Source organism: Kogia breviceps, chromosome 17 (genome assembly GCF_026419965.1).
Source record: "Kogia breviceps isolate mKogBre1 chromosome 17, mKogBre1 haplotype 1, whole genome shotgun sequence".
Lineage (NCBI taxonomy): Eukaryota > Metazoa > Chordata > Mammalia > Artiodactyla > Physeteridae > Kogia > Kogia breviceps.
Window position 1 is genome coordinate 54,196,022 of NC_081326.1, and position 24,074 is coordinate 54,220,095.

The 24,074-nt window shown below is 34.7% G+C and overlaps 1 protein-coding gene across 7 annotated transcripts in view; it reads right to left on the reverse strand.

Moving 5' to 3' along the window:
• The window catches only part of CSMD3 (CUB and Sushi multiple domains 3), a 1,102,347-nt gene that overhangs the window by 769,970 nt on the left and 308,303 nt on the right, over positions 1 to 24,074 (reverse strand). For all 7 annotated transcript variants that reach the window (XM_059042775.2, XM_067017123.1, XM_067017122.1 and 4 more), the window contains one exon: positions 7,591 to 7,798. In XM_059042775.2, the coding sequence (XP_058898758.1) occupies positions 7,591 to 7,798 (208 nt within the window). The remainder of the gene's footprint in view (positions 1 to 7,590; positions 7,799 to 24,074) is intronic.

Below are 24,074 nucleotides of genomic sequence, written 5' to 3' on the forward strand. Positions count from 1 at the left end.
GATGTAGATATTACAAAAACACCGTTTGAGAAATACTGCTAAATTTGAAACTATTAGCATATATAATAATATATATATTCCATATATATGAAAGATAATATACCACATATATGTATATCTGATTTATGTATTTGTATATAACATATATATATATATATATACACACATATACATACCTATCTGTATCAATACATATCAATACGGACCCACAGATAGTTGTATTATATGTAAAATACTAAGGAATATATATTTTCTCTGGAGGGACTGCATCAGTAAAAACAGTGTGGAAGTTTTTTAGTTATATCCTAATAGTTCTCCTTTTCTTTCATAATAGGTTTTTAGCTGAGCAATGGCCACCTAGAAGAAGAGTTATACTTCCTTGTGTCTCTTCCAGCCAAGTGGCCATGTAAGAAAATTTTGGCCAATGAGTACAAGCAGAAATAGTAGAAAATGAAATAGAAAATGCAGGGCAGCAACTAGAACCTTGTTTAAGAGACAGTTTAATGATGAATACCCTTTGGCCCTTCCCTTCCCCTTTCCTTCTTCCTGCTGTCTAGACTGTAAACTAAATGGATGTAGTCTGGACATGATATGATCTTTGGAATGAAGGCCACCTACAAATAGAATAGTAATATAAAAGGATCCTAAGTATTTGATATAAGGGGTTTCCACAACTGTCTTGTACACCTATGTCCAAACTTTACATTTAAAAATACAAAACAAAATAAAAACTTGCATCTCACTCAAGCCTGTTGGTGTTTTTTACTTTAATTTTCTTTTACAGTTGAACTTAATCCATACTAATGCATATGGCTTTATTAAATCAAGTGTAATCACTGGGTAAAAGAGGTAAAAACAGATGGTCACCTGATATCCTTTTTATAAAGGGTAAAAATCATTTATTTATTTCACGAATATATACGAAATACCTAAGGTGTACAATGTAAAGTTCTAGATATTATGTATAACTTGAGATCCAAGCTGTCCTTAAGATTCTGTTATTTTAGTAACAATATGTATACAACCAGATACAAAGTAAGACAACCAATAATCATGAACATCAGAAAAATTGCGAAGTCTTAAGATCACTTAAGCCATGGAAATTTATGCAAATTACAAAGTAGAGTGAACAGAAAAAGAGAGAGAGAAAACCAGACAAACGTTGGACAAATGCGGGAACACACAGAAAGGATAAAGAAAGAAAATCCACTCAAAAAGATTCTGAAAGATATAGTCAGTAAGGAATAAGAAAGGGTAAAAGGACTTCATAGTAACAAAGGAGATGGATGTTCTTGAGGAAATGATCATTCAAATGTTGCAAATAAATCAAGTAACATAAGTATTAAAGTAGGAATTCAGATATCATTGGTCATTTTGGAAAAGGCAGTTCTAAAGAAATGATGGGACAAACCAAGTTACATCTAGTTAAAGAGTAATTAATCAGGGAGCAAAAATTGATGGTGTAGAGTGAATTAAAATTGTGGGCATAACACTCCTCAGGTAAGTGAGAAAGGATAGGATCTAGTGTACACAAGGAGGAACTAGCTTTCAATGGGAGTTAGCCTATGATGGAAAAATTTATCAGCTCAAATCTAAATATTAGGTAGTTAGCATTATTTAAACTACCTAATAAATATAAATAAATATGCATACATAGTTCAAATAAAATACACTATATACTTTCTTTTATTCTTAATTTGAATATAATTAAACAGGTCTTCCTATGTTATATGATCTGAGTATGTTTTTGCTAGTATTCTGATTTTGATAAATGTGTTAATTCCCTTGATTTTATCCAATACTCCATTTTTTTAGATACTGTAGAGATTTTAAACTATTAGGAGAGTAGGAATAACTATGCCAAATTCTTATTCCTACCTCAATCTCTATCTGTCAGAATTATGTTATATATTACCAAATTCTGGGGGGTACATGCTCTGTGGAAATTCTGCTGACGCCTCAACCTTACACCTTACAAAATGAACTCATTTCCTTTCTGGTTAAAATATATTAATGGGTCTTCCTGATCTTTCTATTATTGTTCACATCTGTACTGTCATCCAACCTAAAAAATTACAATTATTATACAATTCTTTATTACTGTCTGTGATACTCAATCACTCATTCCTTGTGGTCTTCGATTACAAGCCTTTGATCTTTCATTTCTATGTGCAGGGCTTCCAAATTGGTTAAATTCCTTATAACCTCTGCTGTGGAATCATCCCTCACTTGACCTTTTAATCTTCATTTTCATGGTCTACCTCACTCTCTAGTTACTGCTATTTTTTCCTCCTTCCTTCCTTTCACAAGCAGATTTTTAAAAGGAAAGATTAGTTTCACTATCTCCACTTCTTCACTTTATTACAGCAAGTCTCCCCACTCTCTCCATCACCAATTTTTTGCACTTTAGCAGATCATTCCCACCAGTGTGAACACAGGGTTTTACCTATCCCAGTTTAACAAACAAACCAAAAATTTTTTAAAAAAAGAAATCTCTTGACTCCTTCCTTCAGCAATTGCCCGATTTCTTTGTTCACCTTTGGTTACAAACATCCCTGAAAGGCTTATTTATACTAATGGCCGACAAGTTTTATTTTCCAATTCTCTCTCAAAACCACTCCAATAAGACTGTCACCGACAAAACTCCTTTCATCACAGTAATCAATGACCTCCATATTACTAAATCCAATGATCAATTTCAGAGCTCATCTTACTGGCTTATCATCAGTATTTGACACAGTTCATCAGTTCCTTCTCCTTGATATACTTTCATTTGGCTTTTAGGAAACCACAGTCTCGGTTTTCCTCCTATCTTATTAATTATCCTTTTCAAACTCTGACCAGTTCCTCCTAGCTTTGTTGTGGTTTTCATGTTGGGGTGTCCAGGACTCAGTTCTTAGTCTTTTTTCTCTCTTGTTTTTTTTTTTTTTTTAATTTAATAATCACTTCCCTTTCTAGACTTCCAAATTTAGATCTTTATCCCACACCTTTAATTCTGCACTAAGACTTGTAAAGCCAACTGCCTCCTTGAAATCTTCATCAGAATGTTTATTAGCCATCTCAAACTTCAAATGTCCAAAATTAAGCTCTGGAGCATCTCTCCAAAAATGTTTTTATTTTTTTTTTTGCGGTATGCGGGCCTCTCACTGTTGTGGCCTCTCCCGTTGTGGAGCACAGGCTCCGGACGCGCAGGCCCAGCGGCCATGGCTCACGGGCTTAGTTGCTCCGCGGCATGTGGGATCCTCCCGGACCAGGGCACGAACCCGTGTCTCCTACATCGGCAGGCGGACTCTCAACCACTGCGCCACCAGGGAAGCCCCTCCAAAAATGTTTTATCAACAGCCTTCTCAATATTAATTAATGGCTATTTCATGTCCTGAGTTCTTCAGGCCAAAAGCCTTAGAGCTGTCCTTGCTCCTTCTTTTCCTTGAGCTTCACCATCAGTTAGGAAATTCTCTTAACTTTATCTTGAAAAACCTAACAATTTCTCATCACCACTGCTATTTCCTCATCCTAAAAATTATAACATTTTACCTAGATTACTGCAAGTAATATCCATTTTTCTACCTTTCTTCTCTATAGTTTCTTCCACAGAGTGATTCTTTAAAAACTAAGTCCAATCACTTTAATGACTTCATATTTCACCTAAAAGCCAAATATAGGTCTTTATCTGGGCTCCATTAATTCTCTTTTGCTTCTACTATTTTCACCCATGTCAATACTTTTGTAGTCACAATGACCTCCTAGATGTTCCTTAAGCACAATGAGGCACACTCAAGATTATATATTTTGTCCTAGATATCATTTCTGCCTGGAATGCTCATTGTTTAGCTAACTATCTTACTTGTGTCCAGACTGCTCAAATCTCAACTTATCAATTAAGTAACCTACACACCCATCACCCTACTACTGCTCTCCTGACCTCTCTTGCCCTACTCCACCTGTTCTTATCACTCTCTGAACAGAGTGTGTTATTACTTTATTTATATTGATTGTTTTTTAGAGCCTTTTTTCCCATCATAGGGCATAAGTTCTACAGGAGCAAGCCTCTCTGCAACTTTGCTCACTGATGCATTTAGAACAATAGCTGCTATGTAGTAGGTATCTAATAAGTAATTGCTGAATGAACACTGAATGAATAGATTTCTAGTAACAACCCAAAACAATTAAGTTTCAAAACAATTTTAAAGAGTATCTAATCTAACTCTCCATTCAAATGCTTTGTAAATTAGGCAGCACCTAGTTATTTTCCACCTCCTTGACCCTGCCATAGCACCTAAGCAGATAATGCCAAACAATATTAGAGTTGAGAGAAGCCTTAGATGTTACAGACAAAGAACCTGAGATCTAGGGAGGTGACACAACTTACCCAGTTTCATCTATCCACAAAGAGTCAAAGCTAAAACTAGAACTCAAGCTTCTTTATGCTATATTATTTTTCATTTCACTGCAATGGAATCAGCTAATATTCAACAGGCCTCATAAAATTCTGCCATCCAGTAATGACTGAGTAGATCTTCCATCCCTGTTGGATCATGCAATGGTGCTGCTGACTGTTGTTTAATAAACAAGAACTTAATGATTTAGCATATACAGCTTATAAGAGAGGCATTGGCTAACTTAATATTCTCTGTGCAGCACAATTACTGGGCTGATTTATTCCCTGTTGCCAAAGTCAAACACAGGTTACAGTAAGCCCTGCTTCACTGCCTGAACTTCCAGAACAAAATAAAAATGCATAGTAGCCAGTGCCAAGTTCCCAGTTCCTCAGTGAAGGGCCTGTAATCAAGGAATCGTCTGTAATTTTAATCAAAATAATGTAAATGGGTCCCCTGTTCTCATTTATCTTTTCAGTTCTATTAAGGATGAAAATATTATATGAGCAATGCATACTCATAAGAAAGAACCAATGTGATGCCACCTGAAATAAAATGTCTCATTCTGATGACTATATGTTTAAAAAGATATGAGAACATTAAAAATTTAAAGGGATTAGAGAGCCAGGATTAGATTTAAAGTTTTAATTATTCACAGATCATTTTATACATCAATTCTATAATTAATACAATTAAAAGGAATGCTGTTTTATTACATTTAAGTGACTACAGACAGTATTATTTATTGACATTTATCTCTCAATTGCCATTTACAAAAATATAACATAGCTTTGGTATTTGTATCATTTTCTTAAAAAGCACCAAATGACCTTGCTGGTGTTTATATTTTACAACAAGGAATTTAACAAGTCTATCTAAATATTCATGGTAACACTAATTTAAAAGGACAGTAAAACAATTAATTTCTTAGTTGCTGTTTTCTTCCTGAGGAAGGGGGAAATAAATAAAGTGGTCCAGTGTCATTTAATGAGAAAAGGGAGAGAAAAGCAATTTGTAGATCTGATACTATCATTGAATAAGCTGCATAAGTTCCAGAAACTTGGAAACATTCAAAGAGATGTTCGTTTAGATGATAAACAAACAAATTATTACTAAGAATGTTTAATCTGAAAAGAGAAAGTAACTATATGAACATAAATGGGTATGTTATGATCCCTAAAGTAAATGTGTTAGACTTGGTTTCTAGAATGCAGTGGTAACAAAGGAACAGGTGCCAAGAAACAGTGTTTTCTAATTTCCGTCTAGTAATCAAATATGTTGCAAGTTTAAAATTTTTCATTTTTAATGGTATCTCTTCTACACCAAAAGATAAAGTTATTGGAAAATCCATGGCATTATCATCTACCTTGATATGACTCAAATATATAACACTGTAGAAGTAGCAATTTATGAAACAATAGTTTTTGAATTCTCTAACATTTTTAAACCAGTATTCTGCTGAGTTTCATTGTACCCAGGCATAAAATTATCATGGGTAGAGTTAAAGTTATATAAACCTGAGTATTGAGGGACTGAAAGTTAGAGGAAAACACAAACAAACAAAAAATCAAGTTGGTATAGCTAAGTGTCTTATTTTCATCTTACCTAAAAAGGTATGATTAAGCTGATAGAAACACTTGGTACTTTTGCTGACGTCTAGCCAACTATGAATGTATTAAAACACACACACACACACACACACACACACACACACACACATTTACCTAATGTCCTTTCAACAGCAATCTGCAATGTTGTCTTATTCTTTCTTCTTCACACTTTTCTTGCCTGTGTGACAGCTTATTCCCTTAGATTTCCTCCTGTCTCTCTGTCTTAGTCTCCTTTGCTGGATCATCCTCCTAAGCCTGGGCCTTATATGCTGTTGATGCTCAAACTCAATCTTAGTGCCCTCTTATCTTCTCATTCCATCCTGTCTCTGTCTAGCCAATGTTATTGATGCCTTTTGGTTTTATTACCATCAACATCAACTACACTAGCAGTGATGCTTCTCCTCATAGCTCCTGAATCATATAGGTAGATATTGTTGTCTATTAGATGGCTTTAACAGCATGTCTCAAAGAGACTTCAAACTAAATATATGTAAAACATCTCTCAATAACCATAGCATTCCCATTCCAAACGTGACCTTCTTTCAACATTTTCCAACTCAGTGAGTATCTCTCCTGCCTTTACCAATTTACGCAAGCAAGAAATGATGTTTTATTTCATCACCACCTTCTTTATCACTCTTCAATTCACGACAGAGGTCTTTATCATTATACCTCCTAAAAATCTCTCAACTCATTCTACTTCTTTATCTCCACCAGTACCATCTTAATACAAGCTACCGTGATTTTTTCTTGGATTATAACAAACACCTCTTAAGAGATTTTCTTACAGCTAATCAAGCCCCACTTCAAATCAATCTCTATACTTTAGCAAGAATCATCATTTGAAAATGCAAACCTCTTCATGTAATTGCTTTTGATAAAAATCCTTTAATAAATTTCCGCTATTCTTATCAAATATTTTACCTGGTTTAAAAGGCCCTTTTAGTCTAGAGTTTACCTATGTCTTCATTTCACTAATCCCACCATTCTTCAATTACTGAGTCTACTTTACACTTCAATGATATCAGTGCATTTAAATTTTTAAAACAGCATAAAGAAATATTTTCTTTTTACAAATACTATATCCTAAAAGTATGTTCTGAAAACTCTGTAATTTTCATGAGACCATGCCTTGAGTCTCTAAAGAAACAGACCACATTCACCCAGATCATAGTGTTTAATTTTTGCCTTCAGATAACAGGATACATAAAAGAGCTTTCTATAAAAACAAAGGCAAATTACTTCCAAGACTATTCAATTAATCTGAAAGGAACCACAGAGTATGTACTGGCACACTAAGGAACACAACTGTAGGAACAACTCTTATTTCCTTATACAAGTTTTGATAAAAATCACATTATTTTTCATTGATTGAGTGATAAAGAAATACTGATCGAAAGCTTCATCTTTCAAAATTCCATTCTATATATTAGTACCCCATCTCCAAAATCTTCCTCAGCTCTGACAGCTACGCCTTATAATTTTCCTGTAACTGTTAGTTCTTTTAAATATTTAATCCTTTAAAGGCCCACATACAGTTTTTCTCAGATTCCCAACTGGCCTCAGGCAACGACATCAATGCTAGATTGATAGAAACTACTTACCATATTGTAGGTGGCTCAGAACCTTCTATTTCTAAGTAATCATATTTTTCTTCCATTTGGAAATCAGTAAATATGAGTGAAATTGTGTCCCCAGGCTCTGCTACAATGGTCCAAGTGCAATCAGCATTATTATGATACTCATTAGGAAAACTAGGGCTTGATATGACGCCACTAGATCCTCTCATTGTTCCTCCACATGCATCTTCAGCTGTTGAAAACAAAGATGAGATGTTCAGATAATGAGAGAAATACGATTAAATCAACTCTGTTAACATTATTGGATAAAAATAACAGGACAAATGTTGTGATACCAAGTGCATATTATACTAATAGAGATTAAATGAGAAGTCCATAAAAAACTTAAGCACATATATAAATACAAATTCTATCTTGACTATCTTATAACCATTGATTGAAACAGCAATGAAAGTAAGTAAAAATCTATACTCCAATTAGATCTCAGGATAACAGAATTAAGATTCTCTTTTCATTGATTAGGTGATGAAGCGAGTAAAACAAACGAAATCATTCTTAAGGTCTATAATAGGAAATCTTTAGTCACTTTGTGCATGTTCATGGTATGTCTGAGCTTTGTTTTTATTTCCTTAATGTAGTTATATACCAAATAAATGATGTAAGGGAGAATATAATATAGTTTCTGTCATTGGCATTTTTCAAAAGCTACTGAAAACATTTGTGGAAATGCAGTTTAAATAAGAATACATCACATATCTACGAAACTTTAATTAGAAAGAAATAATATAGTAACTTCAATAATATATTCAGTAACATATATTTAGTAACACATTCCTATGACTCTATCAAACAATGTAAACATATTTTGCTAGGTATTCATATGATTATGTATACACAACATTATAAATGCAATGGCATCAATGCTAGGTTAAATAGAAACTATTTACTTATGATATCATAGGTGGCTCAGAACCTTCTATTTCTAAGTAATCATACTTTTCTTCCATTTGGAAAGTTTCTACTAACTTTACATTTGGACCCATGGTTCTCATTTCCCAAATAAGGGTCATAGATTATCCATCCATGAGTCTACTTTTGGCCAATGTTGTATGCCAACAGAGGGGTTACATGACCACTTGTGTTTAGTGTTAAAACATAAGATAAAGTTCCTTGCTTTATAAAGAAATTGAAGCTATAAAATTTGTCTTGTCATAACATTGTTTAGGCCAGTCAACAGGTTACTAGGTTATTTGTGCAATAAAACTTCTCAAGATTTATGCTGTTGTCTTGAGCCACTCAGGGAATTCCTTCAATTCAAATCAAATGTCTGAGGAAATATCTAGCTCTATAAAGACCAATTATTATTTGATATAATAGCTAACAATCTGTAACTTTAATAAGTAGAGATGGGCAGCATCCTGTTTAACTCCACAATGGGCATGGAATGGCAACATGCTTTGGTATTGGGAACAACTTTCTTACCATATTGTATGCATTAAATAACATTAGTTTCTTTCTGTCCCACTCTTTACCCACCTAGCTCCATAATTCATAAATTGAAAGCATAAATAATATTTTTCTTAAAAGATACTTAATTTTCATCATACACTACTGTGTATATGATATTTATTTTCATGATGCCCTCTCTATTTTTTTAAGTTTGTTGAGTAATTAGAATGAACTAGTGGTCCAGTTTAGACTATGAGATATATTACTACAATTTTCTCGTCAGAATATACAATGCCTTCCCTCAATACCTTAACTTTAACCTCTGGTGAAAATGTCCTGCTGCCCCCAATCCCCAACCACAAATTATTTATACTCTTTGTCTTCTCAGTACTAACACCAACGCTGACCACTGCTTCAGAAATAAAATGTTACACTATTATATATTTGTAGTGTAGCTGGTATATAACATATTCAAACCAGCTCTGTGAGCTATTTACTTCCCTGTCTCTAGATAAAATCTCAGGCAGAAACATTTCAGTTCACACTCAGATTAAGAAAAAATTCCTCCACTTTTTAAAATTCAAAAATATCAATCCATCAATTAATTTGTCTAGTCCTGGATACTCACAAAAACTTCTGATTTCATTTAGGTTAAGGTTCTTTGCTCCCCTGGGCTTGTGGCAGATGGGGCAGAGGTGAGGCAGTGAAGTGGGCTCTTCCTCCCTGTTTCCCTCCTAGAATTTCTTTTCATCCACCCCTGCTCACTGAGCTCTCTATGATTCATCCTAGATTTGGAAGTAGAAAGGATCAGGGGAGATGAATCTTATTTGCTTGGCACTGATTTGGTACTGGTTTCCAAGGGCTCTGGCAGATGATTAAAGAAAGATGGTTCATTTTGCTCATGAACCTTTTCATGGCACCCTCAGAAGTAACCCAATCAGTTCCCTTGTTGTCCGTGAATGTGTTTCTCTAGCTGGCTGCTTATTTTCTCCCTCATACCATGTGTATAGAATGGTATCCTTCCACCCTCTTTCCAACTATGACTCCTTATCCTTCTAGGTGGGCCTCTTGGGCAGGATCTAAGACAATTCCAGGCCAGAACTCCCTCACAAAAGTCCTGCATATGGTCAAGAAAACATGCCCCATTTATTTATCCTCTGTGGAAATGCAATTTCTTCCCAAATGTAGCCTTCTGAGTTTACAACAGACATTTAAATATTTCAGCCATGGTCTTAACAATAATACAGTGTCCCCCAAGCTCCAGGGCAAACAAATCAATTTCTCTGCATGGTCTCCTTTAAAAAGTAATCTAGGCTCACAAAAGAGAGAAATCATCCCAAACTCCTGACACATGAGATGGAGAGCAACTAACAGAATAATTCACTCCAGGGAAAGTCTTCAACCTAAAAGCACGACTGACTTGCAGCTGAAAACAAGGATGGGAACTGAGATCTTCCAGCGTTCAAACCAACGCTCTTGCCAATTCCTGTATCAAGTTCTTTGTTCAGCACTCCTGTCTGATCTCTTTATTCCTACAGAGACTATCATAGAATCAGTATCTGATAAAAATTGTTTTATCATAAACTAAAGTTTGCTTTTAGTACATGTTAGTAATACAACATTTTGGCTAGGTAGTCCACCTGAATGCTACAACGTTTGTATTGCGATTCAGACTGGATTTACTTTAATATTTATTAAAAAAAAACAATACATTTTCTGTAATTATATACTCTTATAGTAGAATGTATTATCTAAATTAAAATTTTTACTTTATACCAGAGTTAGAACAAGTGAGAGGCAGAATTAGGACAAGCCATGAAACCCTTAAATCTAGTGCTGTGCTCTCTGCTAAGTAATATTGCCTGGTCTCTGGGCAAAGTGAGTTGGTACAAATCCTGTCAATGATAGAACTTTTATTCTTTCAGCATCACTCTGTCCTGGCCACCAGGCTTGCCAGTTTGATTAGTGTTGTCTGTAATATCTTCTGTCCCACATGTCACAGAAAGGGCAGGGTTCACAGGCTATTAAATAGAACCATTTTTTAACATACTCAAGATACACATGGGGTCATGTTGGTTACTTATATAAACTTTCTGTAAGTTTTAAAGTTTATTAATTTGGTCATCTATTCAAAAAAATATTCATTGAGACCTACTGAGTACCAGAAGGAACTGCATTAGTCTCTCACACTACAGTGATGATCAAAAGTCAGCACGATACCTGCCCTCATTGAGCATTCTGTCTAGAAGAGAGTAAGGCTCTAAACAAATGACAAAATAAACATATAAAATTACATTTCCGTCAGGTAGTTTGCAGAAGGAGCATTTAGTACCAACATTGTAAGTTTGGGGCTTTGCAGTCCTTAGAGAATTCAGAAACAAGGATCCTTTGAGGAAGCGATGATGGACTAGAAACCTGAGGGTGAATAGTTAATGAGGAAAAGGAAAATTGTTCGGAGTAGGTACACTTATGCTTTCACCAGAGGAAATGGGCATTCTCCAAAATTTTCCAAACTGAAAGAAAATCTATGTGCAACTTCCAAGTGGTACCAAATGAGGTGGAAAGGCAACTAGGTGCTAGACCTTGCAGGATCTTTCTGACAAAACTATGGGATGTATTCAGAACAGGGGGAAGTTACTGATGGGTTTTCAGCAAAGAGATGACATGATTGGTTTTTGAGTTTTGAAAACATTCTGGCTGCTCTATGAAGATGAGAGGGAAAGGAGATAATTAGGAGGATACAGATTAGGGGGCTGAATCAAGAATCCAGGCAATTTTTTGCATACTTTATTGTTTCCTAAAGATAAACCACCTCTCGTTTCAGTAGTTTAGCATATTATTATCTCAATATCTTCAAAAGATTAATTTGGTCTTCGTAAGAACTTTGGAATAAATAGTATCACTGCACAATAAATCAGAATAATTCTCTTAGGCCCTTTTTTTTTTTTTTTTTTTTTTTTTTTTTTTTTTTTGCGGTGCGCAGGCCTCTCACTGCTGTGGCCTCTCCCGTTGCGGAGCACATGCTCCGGACGCGCAGGCCCAGCGGCCATGGCTCACGGGCCCAGCCGCTCCACGGCATGTGGGATCCTCCCGGACCGGGGCACGAACCCGCGTCCCCCGCATCGGCAGGGGGACTCTCAACCACTGCGCCACCAGGGAAGCCCTCTTAGGCCCATTTTTAAGAACAGTATTTTTTCACCTAAAGAGTATGTGATTAAATATCTTAGACTTCTCTTGAGGTTAACTAGAAGTTATGATTGCTTCAAAATGTAGTTATTTAACATACAGGAAATATAAAAAGGTTGGTGGTTTCTCTACTCTTGTTCTAAAATCTGTATAGGTTGTAAGGATTTAGGTGTGCTTTTTTTTTTTTTTTAATGCAATACATAGGCTGAATGATGGCAAGTTGCATGTTAAGAAGGGTGCAGTCAGTCTGTTGTAAAACATGAAGGAAACAACCAGTTCAGCCAATAGAATCAATGAAGGCAATGTAGTCTTTTGAGAGTAAGAATTTTTTAAAACGTAATCATTTGATTTGAGATTTATTCCAATCACCTGGAGGAAATACTAACAACTCCCTCTTAAATTCTTAATGTACTCAAATCTACTGATAAAAAATATATAGCTATTAAATTTAAAATTTTATTAAACCTAATTTTAATTGTTTATAATATTATAAATCTATCATTGAATACTCCTATTTCTACACTTTAAAATAACTAAATTTATACAAACTTAACAATATCCTTTAATCTCTTATGACGTATAGAGCAGGGAAAAAAGTGACAAAATAAAATTATTTGTATTTAAAGCAGAAAAATGTTTAATAATTTCCAGAAATTTATTTTCCTAAAATTAAATTTTATTTACTTTTAATTTCTGTGACACTTATTTAGATACTGAAAATACCTGACCTTGTTCTGGTTTTGAGTATGAGACCATACTCATTTAAAGTATTATAAATTGTAACTGCCCCAAAACACAGCAGTTTAAAAAAAAAAAAAAGTTTCAAAACACACCTAAAAGTTTACTGTAACACATCTTTTCAGATACTGATCTCATACTGTGCTCTGCCCTGCTATTAGTTTCTTCCGAAATAGCTTAGGGATGGGGGAGGGGATTAGTGACAGGAAATAGGCTTGTTTATTACAAAAAAAAAAGAAATGAACTGTAAATTGTGGAAGATGAGTACACTTGGTCAATTCCAGATGCTAAGCATTCAATCCAATCTCAGATGTTATCATGGGAAATTCTTCTGCAAATCTCCCTTGCTAAATCTCAACATCCCATCAGCACTCAAGTAAAACTGACACCTATGTGAGGTTTTTGTTCCTTCCCAAGACAGGCATCATTGTTGTCTACCTCTTAATTAAACAAACTATTTAATATTACATTCCTTAATGATCTATTATATTACATATACAGAGCAGCAGCTCCATTTCCATAGCTGCTTTGTTTATATTTAATAGTTCAGCCTTACACATCTTTGTAAGAAGAAACTCTTTTCTCGTAGAGAAGAAAACTGACAACAGGTAGTTAAAATGCACATCAAGCCACAACAAATAAGTTCAAAGTTTCAAAGAAAATTAAATCATTGATGATTATGAAGGAAAACTAAAGGGTTCTCATAATCTTAATCTCTTAGTCCAGCTCCTTCAGCTTCTTTCATACTAAGACAGATGAAATGAAATTCATCTGAGAAACAGATTTATAACAACTCAAAGACAAACATTCATCATTTATCCAGATGAACACCTCACGAAAAGGAGCAAAATATAACATAACAGGGCCGACATCTTGGCACTGAAGGTTTATTCCTGAATACTCAAATATACTTTTGAGCAAATATCCCACCTTAGTTTATGTTTACCTTCCTTAGAGACATGTTTAGAAATGACAAGGCAAGTTAATGCACTGAGAAAAGTTACTAATAAATATGTGGATTTTTTCATTCACTTAAAATACTTCTCAGCATATCCAAATAAAAAAAATTCATTCAAAGATAATTTAAATTATTTAAAGATCTGGAGAAAAAAATAAATCTTTAAATCAAGAAGGAGCCACGACAGAACAAGGAGCAAATTTACAACTGTTCCTTTAAAAAAAATTAAAAATATAACTTTTTTCCAACACTGTGACAGGGCCATACAGAACTGTGATCCCAGAAAGAAGAGGAACAAAGAGGGAAGACCCATAATTGCCTGGCTTTTTGTCTAGAAGCATTTTCAGAACCATAAATCAAGGAGTGGATTATAAACGGAACATGATGCTCTCCCTGAGATGAGTGGACAGTATGCAGGAAGCTTGAAGTGCCTGTAAGTTGTAAGATAGAATTCCAGAGAAAAGGGAGCTCTGAAGAAAAAGAACTTACAAAATCTGCATAGTGGTCCCTTGGGTATTTGCTAAATACTAACAAATGCATGCAAAGGGTAAAATTCCATGAAGTCAGGCAAAGAGAGTCCAGGGATCTGTGAGCTGAATGGCTCCAAGAGAGCACACATGGCTGGGTATTTTTCAATTTCCTCCAGCTAGAGTGGAGGGTCCTCTTTAAATAACCAGTGTACTTAGTAGCAAATTCAGAAGGGATACACCTTCAGAAGAGGAGCTAAACCATCCCTAAAGTTTACTCTAGAACTGCCCTAACAAAACTTAAAAACAAACCTCAAACAATATAACTGAACCAAATGTAACTTCACTATATACCAGATGAATGTCCAACATTCTTTAAACAAAGACAACTAAATCCAGACACTCAATAACTTAAAATTCACAATGTTCAACACCCAGTAAAAATGATTAGTCGCCTCAAGAAGCAGAAAAATATGACCCATTACCCAGAGAAATATCAGTCAACAGAAACAGAACAAAAAATGGAGATGGTGGAATTAGCAGACAAGGACTATATAACAGATAACTATATAACTGTATTTTACTATATCTAGCCTATGCCCTGTTTTGGTATCACCTGAGAGCTAAGAATGATTTTTTATGATTTTAAAGGATTGAAAAAACAAATGATAAATAAACCACAATCAAAGACAAGTATATGATAGAGAACATATGTGACATGCAAAGCCTAAAATATTTACTACATAGCCCTTTACAGAAAAAGTAAACACAGTGAATACAGTGAGATAAGGAAAATATAAATTATAACCAAATGAAGCTTTCAGATGAAAATACATTATTAGAAGTAAAAATAATTGCTCAATGGGCCTTACAGCAGATTACATACTACAGAATAAAACACAGTAAACTTGAAGACAGAGCAATAGAAAGTATTCAAAATGAAACAAAGAGAATAGAAGAACTTAAAAATATTTTTTTTTTCTGCTGTAGGAAAATATGAAGCACCTTAACATAAATGATACTGAAATTCCAAAAAGGTCGTGGGGAAGGGAGAAAGCATAGAAAAGTATTTGAAGATAAAAAGGCCAAAAGATTTCCAAATTTGAGGAAAACTAAAAATCCAGATATAAGAAGCACATGTATCTTAGCATCTTGATGTAGCAGAGACTACTAGTTAAGCACCAAAATTCCTGTTCCATCTCCACATGTGCAGTTATTGCTAGGAGGTAGCTTCTCAACAGTGGCAAATTTTCTAATGCTCCTCACATCTAGGTTAGGCTACGTAACTGAATTCTGGTGAATAGAATGTCAGTGAAGTGAACTACCATTGCAAGCTTTGCCCATAAAAACTTCCCACAAGATCATCCACATTTTTTTTTTCTCCTTATGCTACCTGGATGTTGTGGACCTGGGTGATCTTAGAGGCCACAGGTTGATGAAAGATTTTTTTCTGGGTGAGTATTTGAAACCTCTGTCTCCCACTAATTCATAAGTTCTATAACGGCAGGGATTGCATCTATTTCTTTTTCTTGTTTTTTTCTTGTTCGTTATTTATTTTAAATATATCAGTGTGTACATGTCAATGCCAAACTCCCTAACTATCCCTGCCCCCCACCCATCCCCACTGCAGGTAATCATAAGTTCTTCCTCTAAGTCTGTGAGTCAGTTTCTGTTTTGTAAATAAGTTCATTTGTATTTTTTTTCTTTTTAGATTCCACATATAAGTTATAACATACAATATTTCACTTTATCTGTCTGACTTACACCTCACTCAGTATGACAATCTCTAGGTCCATCCACATTGCCACAAATGGCATTATTTCATTCTTTTTAATGGTTGAGTAATATTCCATTGCATGTATGTACCACATCTTTATCCATTCCTCTGTCGATGGACATTTAGGTTGCTTCCATGTCTTGGCTACTGTAAAGAATGCTGCAATGAACACTGGGGTGCGTGTATCCATTCGGACCATGTTTTTCTCCAGACATATGCCCAGAAGTGAGATTGCAGGATCATATGGTAGTTTTATTTTTAGCTTTTTATGGAACCTTCTCCATACTGTTCTCTGCAGTGTCTGTGCCTATTTACATTCCCACCAACAGTGCAGGTGGGTTCCCTTCTCTCCATACCCTCTCCAGCATTTACTGTTTGTGGATTTTTTGATGATATCCATTCTTACTGGTGTGAGGTGATATCTCATTTTAGTTTTGATTTGCATTTCTCTAATAATTAGCAATGTTGAACATATTTTCATGTACCTCTTGGCCATCTGTATGTCTTCTTTGGATAAATGTCTATTTAGGTCTTCTGCACATTTTTGGATTGGGTTGTTTGCCTCATGAGCTGTTTGTAAATTTTGGAGACTAATCCCTTGGTCACATCATTTGCAAATATTTTCTCTCATTCTGTGGGTTGTTTTTTCATTTTGTTTATGGTTTCCTTTGCTGTGCAAAAGTGTTTGAGTTTAATTAGGTCCCATTTATTTTTGTTTTTATTTCCATTACAATGGGAGACAGATCAAAAAATATATTGCTTTGATTTATGTCAGAGAGTGTTCTGCCTATGTTTCCCTCTGAGAGTTTTATAGTGTCCTGTATCACATTTAAGCCTTTAATCCATTTTGAGTTTATTTTTCTGTATGGTGTTAAAGAATGTTCTAATTTCATTTTTTTTACATGCAGCTGTCCAGTTTTCCCAGCACTTTACTGAAGAGACTGACTTTCCTCCATTGTACACTCTTGCCTCCTTTGTCACAGATTAATTGACCATAGGTGCATGGGTTTATTTCTGTGATTTCTGTCTTGTTCCATTGCTCTATATTTCTATTTTTTGTGCCAGTACCATACTGTTTTGATGACTATAACTTTGTAGTATAGTCTGAAGTCAGGGATCCTGATTCCTCCAGCTTTGTTTTTCTTTCTCAAGACTGCTTTGGTATTCTGGGTCTTTTGTGTCTCCATACAAATTTTAAGATATTTTGTTCTAGTTCTGCAAAAAATTCCATTGGTAATTTGATAGGGATTGCACTGAATCTGTAGATTGCCTTGGATAGTATAGTCATTTTGACAATATTGATTCTTCCAATACAAGAACACAATATATCTTTCCATCTGTTTGTGCTGTCTTCGTTTCCTTTTATCAGCATCTTATAGTTTACACAGTAGAGGTCTTTTGTCTCCTTAGGCAGGTTTATTCCTAGGTATTTTATTCTTTTTGGTGCGATGGTAAATGGGATTGTATCTTGAATTTCTCTTTCTGATATTTCATTGTTAGTGTATAGAAATGCAACAGATTTCTGTGTATTACTTTTGTATCCTGCAATTTTACCAAATTCATTCATGAACTCTAGTAGTTCCCTGGTAGCGTCTTTAGGATTTTTTATGTATAGTATCATGTCACCTCCAAACAATGGCAGCTTAACTTCTTTTCTAATTTGTATTCCTTTTATTTCTTTTTCTTCTCTGACTGCCATAACTAGGACTTCCAAAACTATGTTGAATAAAAGTGGCAAGAGTTGACATCCTTGTCTTGTTCCTGATCTTAGAGGAAATGCTTTCAGCTTTTCACCACTGAGTATGATGTTAGCTATAGGTCTGTCATATATGGCCTTTATTATATTGAGGTATGTTCCCTCTATGCCCACTTTCTGGAGAGTTTTTATCATAAATGGGTGTTGAATTTTGTCCAAAGCTTTTTCTGCAACTATTGAGATGATCATATGGTTTTTATTCTTCAATTTGTTGATGTGGTGTATCAATTTGTTGGTGTGCTGTTTGATCTGCGGATACTGAAAATTCTTTGCATCACTGGGATAAATCCCACTTGATTATGTTGTATGATCCTTTTAATATATTGTTGGATTCATATTGCTAGTATTTTGTTGAGGATTTTTGTGTCTATATTCATCAGTGATATTGGCCTGTAATTTTCCTTTTTTGTGGTATCTTTGTCTGGTTTGGTATCAGGGTGATGGTGGCCTCATAGATGAGTTTGGGAGTGTTCCTCTCTCTGCTATATTTTGGAAGAGTTTGAGAAGGATAGGTGTTATCTCTTCTCTAAATGTTTGATAGAATTCACCTGTAAAGCCATCTAGTCCTGGACTTCTGTCTGTTGGGATTTTTTAATAATATTTCCAATTTCAGTACTTGTGATTGGTCTGTTCATATTTTCTGTTTCTTCCTGGTTCAGTATTAGGAGGTTGCACCTTTCTAAGAATTTGTCAATTTCTTCCAGGTTGTCTCATTTTATTGCCATACAGTTGCTTGCAGTAGTTTCTTGTGAACCTTTGTATTTATGTGGTGTCAGTTGTAATTTCTCCTTTTTCATTTCTAATTTTATTGATTTGAGTCCTCTCCCTTTCTTTCCTGATGAGTCTGGTTAAAGGTTTCTCAATTTTGTTTATCTTTTTAAAGAACTTTTAGTTTCGTTGATCTTTGCTATTGTTTTCTTCATCTCTATTTCACTTATTTCTTCATTTCTATTTCATTTATTTCTGCTCTAATCTTTATGATTTCTTTCCTTCTACTAACTTTAGGCTTTGCTTCTTTATCTTTCTCTAGTTGCTTTAGGTGTAAAGCTAGGTTGTTTATTTGAGATTTTTCTTGTTTCCTGAGGTAATACTGTATTGCTATAAACTTCCCTCTTAGGACTGTTTTTGCTGCATCCATAGGTTCTGGATCATTGTGCTTCTATTTTCATTTGTCTCTATGTATTTTTTAATTTCCTCTTTGATTTCTTCAGTGATCCATTGGCTGCTTAGTAGCATATTGTTTAGCCTCCACATGTTTGTGTTTTTTACAGTTTTCTCTTTCTTGTCATTTATTTCTAATCTCATAGTGTTGTGGTTGGAAAAAAGGCTTGATATGATTTCAGTCTTCTCAAATTTACCAACGCTCTCTTTATGGGCCAGGACATGAACAATCCTGGAGAATGATCCATGTGCAAAAGGGAAAGATGTGTATTCTGCTGCTTTTGGATGAAATGCTCTATAAATATCAATTAAGTTTACCTGGTCTAATGTGTCATTTAAGGCCTGTGTTTCCTTATACATATGGATAATTACTTTAAATGTAAATTGATTAAATGCTCCCACCAAAAAAAACGGACCGGGTGAATGGATACAAAAACAAGACCCATATATATGCTGTCTACAAGAGACCCACTTCAGACCTAGGGACACATACAGACTGAAAGTGAGCGGATGGAAAAAGGTATTCCATGCAAATGGAAATCAAATGGAGTAGCAATACTCATATTAGACAAAATAGACTTTAAAATAAAGATTGTTACAAGAGACAAAGAAGGACACTACATAATGATCAAGGGATCAATCCAAGAAGATATAACACTTGGAAACATACAGGCACCCAACATAGGAACACCGCAATATACAAGGCAAATACTAACAGCCATAAAAGGAGAAACCAACAGTAACACAATAATAGTTAGGGACCTTAACACCCCACTTTCAACAATGGACAGATCATGCATCTATTTTTGTTCGCATCATATCTGTATTATTAAAAGACTGACATATAGTATATGAGATTTATAGGAATTTACTGAATTAAATATGAAATAAACAAATGAGTGAATATAACCATTTAAGCTCAGCATCAAATTAAATTCTGATGTCTGAGCCATATATGGGGTAGAATATAAAGACAATAGAAGTAATATATCACTATTCCAAAAGAGATTAACTGATAATTGGAACAAAATGTCAAAACAAAATAGAAGAATGAGAAGGACTGCCAAATAAATTTTAAGAACAAAATATATGTTGCAGGTCAAAAGCTTTATAATAAAAAGGTGAGCATAAACAGAAAATGATTATTGCTATTCAGTACCAAGCAGGTGGGAGTTAACTAATTTTTAGACTTTTCTCCATATTTAACTTCAATAAAGTACAATTCCTTCCATTGTAGATAGCAGAATTATGTATGTGGAGTATTCAAGAGACTCACCAGATAAAATACATGACTTCATCTGTGAATTAAGCAAGGTTACTGAATACAAGGGCAATGTACAAAAATATATCAGCACTGAACAATTAGAAACTGAAATTTTTTAAAATATCACTGCTAATAGGATAAAATTTCAAAAATCTAGGAATAAAAATAGTGAAACAAGAAAAGCCTGAGTAAAGCTCTAATTATATTTTTGAGAGAAAATATAGACCTATATACCTAAATAGATCTATGTAAATAAATAGATATTCCATGTAATCTAAAAATGTCAGTTCTCCCCAGATTAATCTAGACACAAGCCCAGAAATTTGCAATTTGAAACTATGGTTTCAGTAAAGATAGTAGCTACCAGCTCAGTTCTTTCTATTTTATAAAAGCTCTGTCCTTGTTTATACCTTATTTTTAACCTCCATTGCTCTCCTTGAGGCCTCACTCCATGTGATGATTACTACTCTCAGAAGGAAAACTTTAATGCTACTTCATTTAAAAAAGAAAGAATGTTCAGGGTATGATTTTTCTCAAAATTTCCAAAGTCTTATCACTTGTTTCAACACAGACTGAATATCAGAAATCTGTGTAGAGCATTTTAAAACACCTATAAATCAACCCCAACCTCAATATTCTTATTTACTTGCTTGATAGTGGGGTCAATAGTAGGGCAATTTTTTTTTTTACATTCCCTAGGTGATTCTAACGCATAGTTAGAATCAACAATCATTGTAGTAAGTCATGTAAAATAGCTAATCCATTCATTTGGGTACTTGACCCTATCTTCTACCTAACTCCAGGTCTTTACTTGGGATCACTTAAGCTGATAAGTATCTCTCCAATACCATCCTAAAAGTCCATATAAGACAGAAGCCAACCCCATCCTCCTCCAAATTACAAGACAAACTAAATTTATCTTGGTCTATTAACCTCCTTTTCCTCTTCCCTTTCCAAATTCCTCATAAAATGTACCTTTGCTTAATGTTTCTACTTATTTACCTCCTAGTGATCCCTCAAGTAACTGCATTCTTCTTTCTCTTCATACTTTCTATTGAACCCTTTCTCCTAAGCTCAACATTGACTTCCTAACGGACACATACTTGTTAGTATTTTTTAAATGGGTCTCTCAGTGACAGTTGACATTGTTATTAACTCATTACTCTCCTCTTCTTTGGCTTCCATGTGAAATATTTTACTGGTCACCCTTGTAGCTGTCTAACACTTCTTATCCACCTATCTCACTGCCTCCTCTTTCTCTACCAGTTACTTTAATATCAGAGCTCCCTAGACTTCTACTCTTCTTTCAATATACTTTCTCCCAAGGTGATATTATCCACTCTTTATTTCAACTATCCTCCAGGTAAATTGACGATTCTGTTATCTATGTCATTTAGCTCAATCTTTTTCACTGTCCATTCAATTGTCTAGGGGGACTCTTCAATATTAATAAAACATATTAACCAGTTTGGGTAGCAATTACCCTTTCCAAAATCTTTGTCCATTTCATAGTGATGGACTGCATAAATTTCAGTAGGAAGGGTTAGTAATTCTCACCTGGAGACAGAACTCTCAAACACTGTAGGAATTTGAAGCAGTAGCTGGGGATAAGTAAAACAGAAGGAATAGTTATCATTTAGACATGAGGAACTTTTGCTTCCAAGATTCTGACTGCAAATATTGTGAAGCAGAAACAATATTATGTGTTTACTGCTCCATTTCCTCAGTAAGACTGAATATCACCACCACCCAGGAAGCTAGAATGGTGCCCTAAAGCTAAGGGCTGTGATGGGAATTGGGCAAAAATGACTTAAGTCACATCCGAGCCTAGTTCCTAAAAATATTCTTTGACATCCTTTCTGCTTAGGAATGACACAGACCATGACTTCAATCCCATCTTCTTCTCTTGTACCTTTATAATTTATTTTCTAAAGGGGACCCCAGAGTATCCTTTGAAAGTGGAAATCAGATCATTTTACGCACACTCTCCTGTTTGTAACATTTTAATGGCTTTCCTTGAATTTAGAGTAAGACCATTGTCCTTACTTTGGCCTTAACTGATCTTAATTCACAGACTTCTCAAGATAACAGCTCTCACAGATGGCAATAACTACAAGATCAAGATGGGTCACCAAAGCTACATTAGATATTGCATGGGTGAGAAATAAATATTTGCTGAATTAGACAGCTGTAATGTCAAGATATGTTTACTTTTGCAACATGGACTATTAGTTATATAGACAATAAAAATCCATTCCACTGGAACTCATTTTCTCAAATTTTTTTTAATTAAAGAAATAAGGAATTCTCAATTTCATATTTAAATCTGATGTATTTTGAGGATTCTTCTCCCTGTACTACTTCATAGACCAGATCACTGAACATTTATGTCTTCTGTTTAGTTTTTAAAATAACTTGGAGTATTTCACCATATCTAAAATTATAAAACTTGAGCCCCATTTACTTGAAAATAGAAATTTTAAAATTTGAGTGAATCTGTTAATTTAGTTTAAAAAATATAAGGCTTATTTAAATAGCAAGAATTTAACCCTGTAGGGACAGAAACAATTTATGTCTTTTTTTTTTTTTCTTTTTGCGGTACGCGGGCCTCTCACTGTTGTGGCCTCTACTGTTGCAGAGCACAGGCTCCAGACGCGCAGGCCCAGCGGCCATGGCTCACGGGCCCAGCCGCTCCGCGACACGTGGGATCCTCCAGGACCAGGGCACAAACTCGTGCCCCCTGCATCGGCAGGCAGACCCTCAACCACTGTGCCACCAGGGAAGCCCCAATTTATGTCTTTTTCATCCCTGTATTTTCAGGGCTTAGAAATATGCCTGACACTTAAAGGAGAACCAAAATAACTATCTTAAATGATATTGAATAGAATGGCTTTGGAGGATATATTACTGACTTTTATATGAACTTTGAATAATTTTTTTTCATAAAATTAGAGTATTTCCCTCCTCCAATTCAAGCTTGCTGAACTTAAGAGTATGTATATTTATCAAATCTTTCCAGATAGGTACTGAGTTCTTTGAAGATAGGAATCATGTTTAATACAACTAATAGTAGGTATATATTTGAGTATTCATTTTATGCCAGTCTCTGTGCTATCAACTTTTAATACATATAAATATTTATATATTTCCCTATATATTTTTGGTTGATTTACTTATCCATGTTCTATCATTTCTCAATGTGACCAAATTAATATCCTTCTAATGAGAACCTACTGTATAGCACAGGGAACTCTACTCAGTGCTCTGTGGTGACCTAAGTGAGAAGGAATCCAAAAAAGAGGGGATATTTGTATACATATAGCTGATTCACTTTGCTGTACAGTATAAACTAACACAATATTGTAAAGCAACTATACTCCAATAAATTTTTTAAAAATATCCTATCAACATCAATTCCTCTTTCCTCTCTTCTCCCATTAAACTTTATTTGCTACAAGGAAGTAAAGAGTGTTTTTGTAAAGTGGAAATGAAATGATGTCAATCACACTTTCCTATTTGTAACATTCTACTAGCTTTTCTTGAATTTAGAATAAAACCAGTGTCCTTACCATGACCTTAATGATTGCAATCCACAGACTTCTCAGTAAACTCAATCCACAGTGCTCATTTTCCATTTCCTTAAATTTAATAAAGCTCCCTCCACCTTTAGGACCTTTGTTCTACTATTCTCTAAGCTGGTGGCTTCTTCCTCAAGATCTTCCCAAGGTGGTTCAATGATGCCATTCAAACTA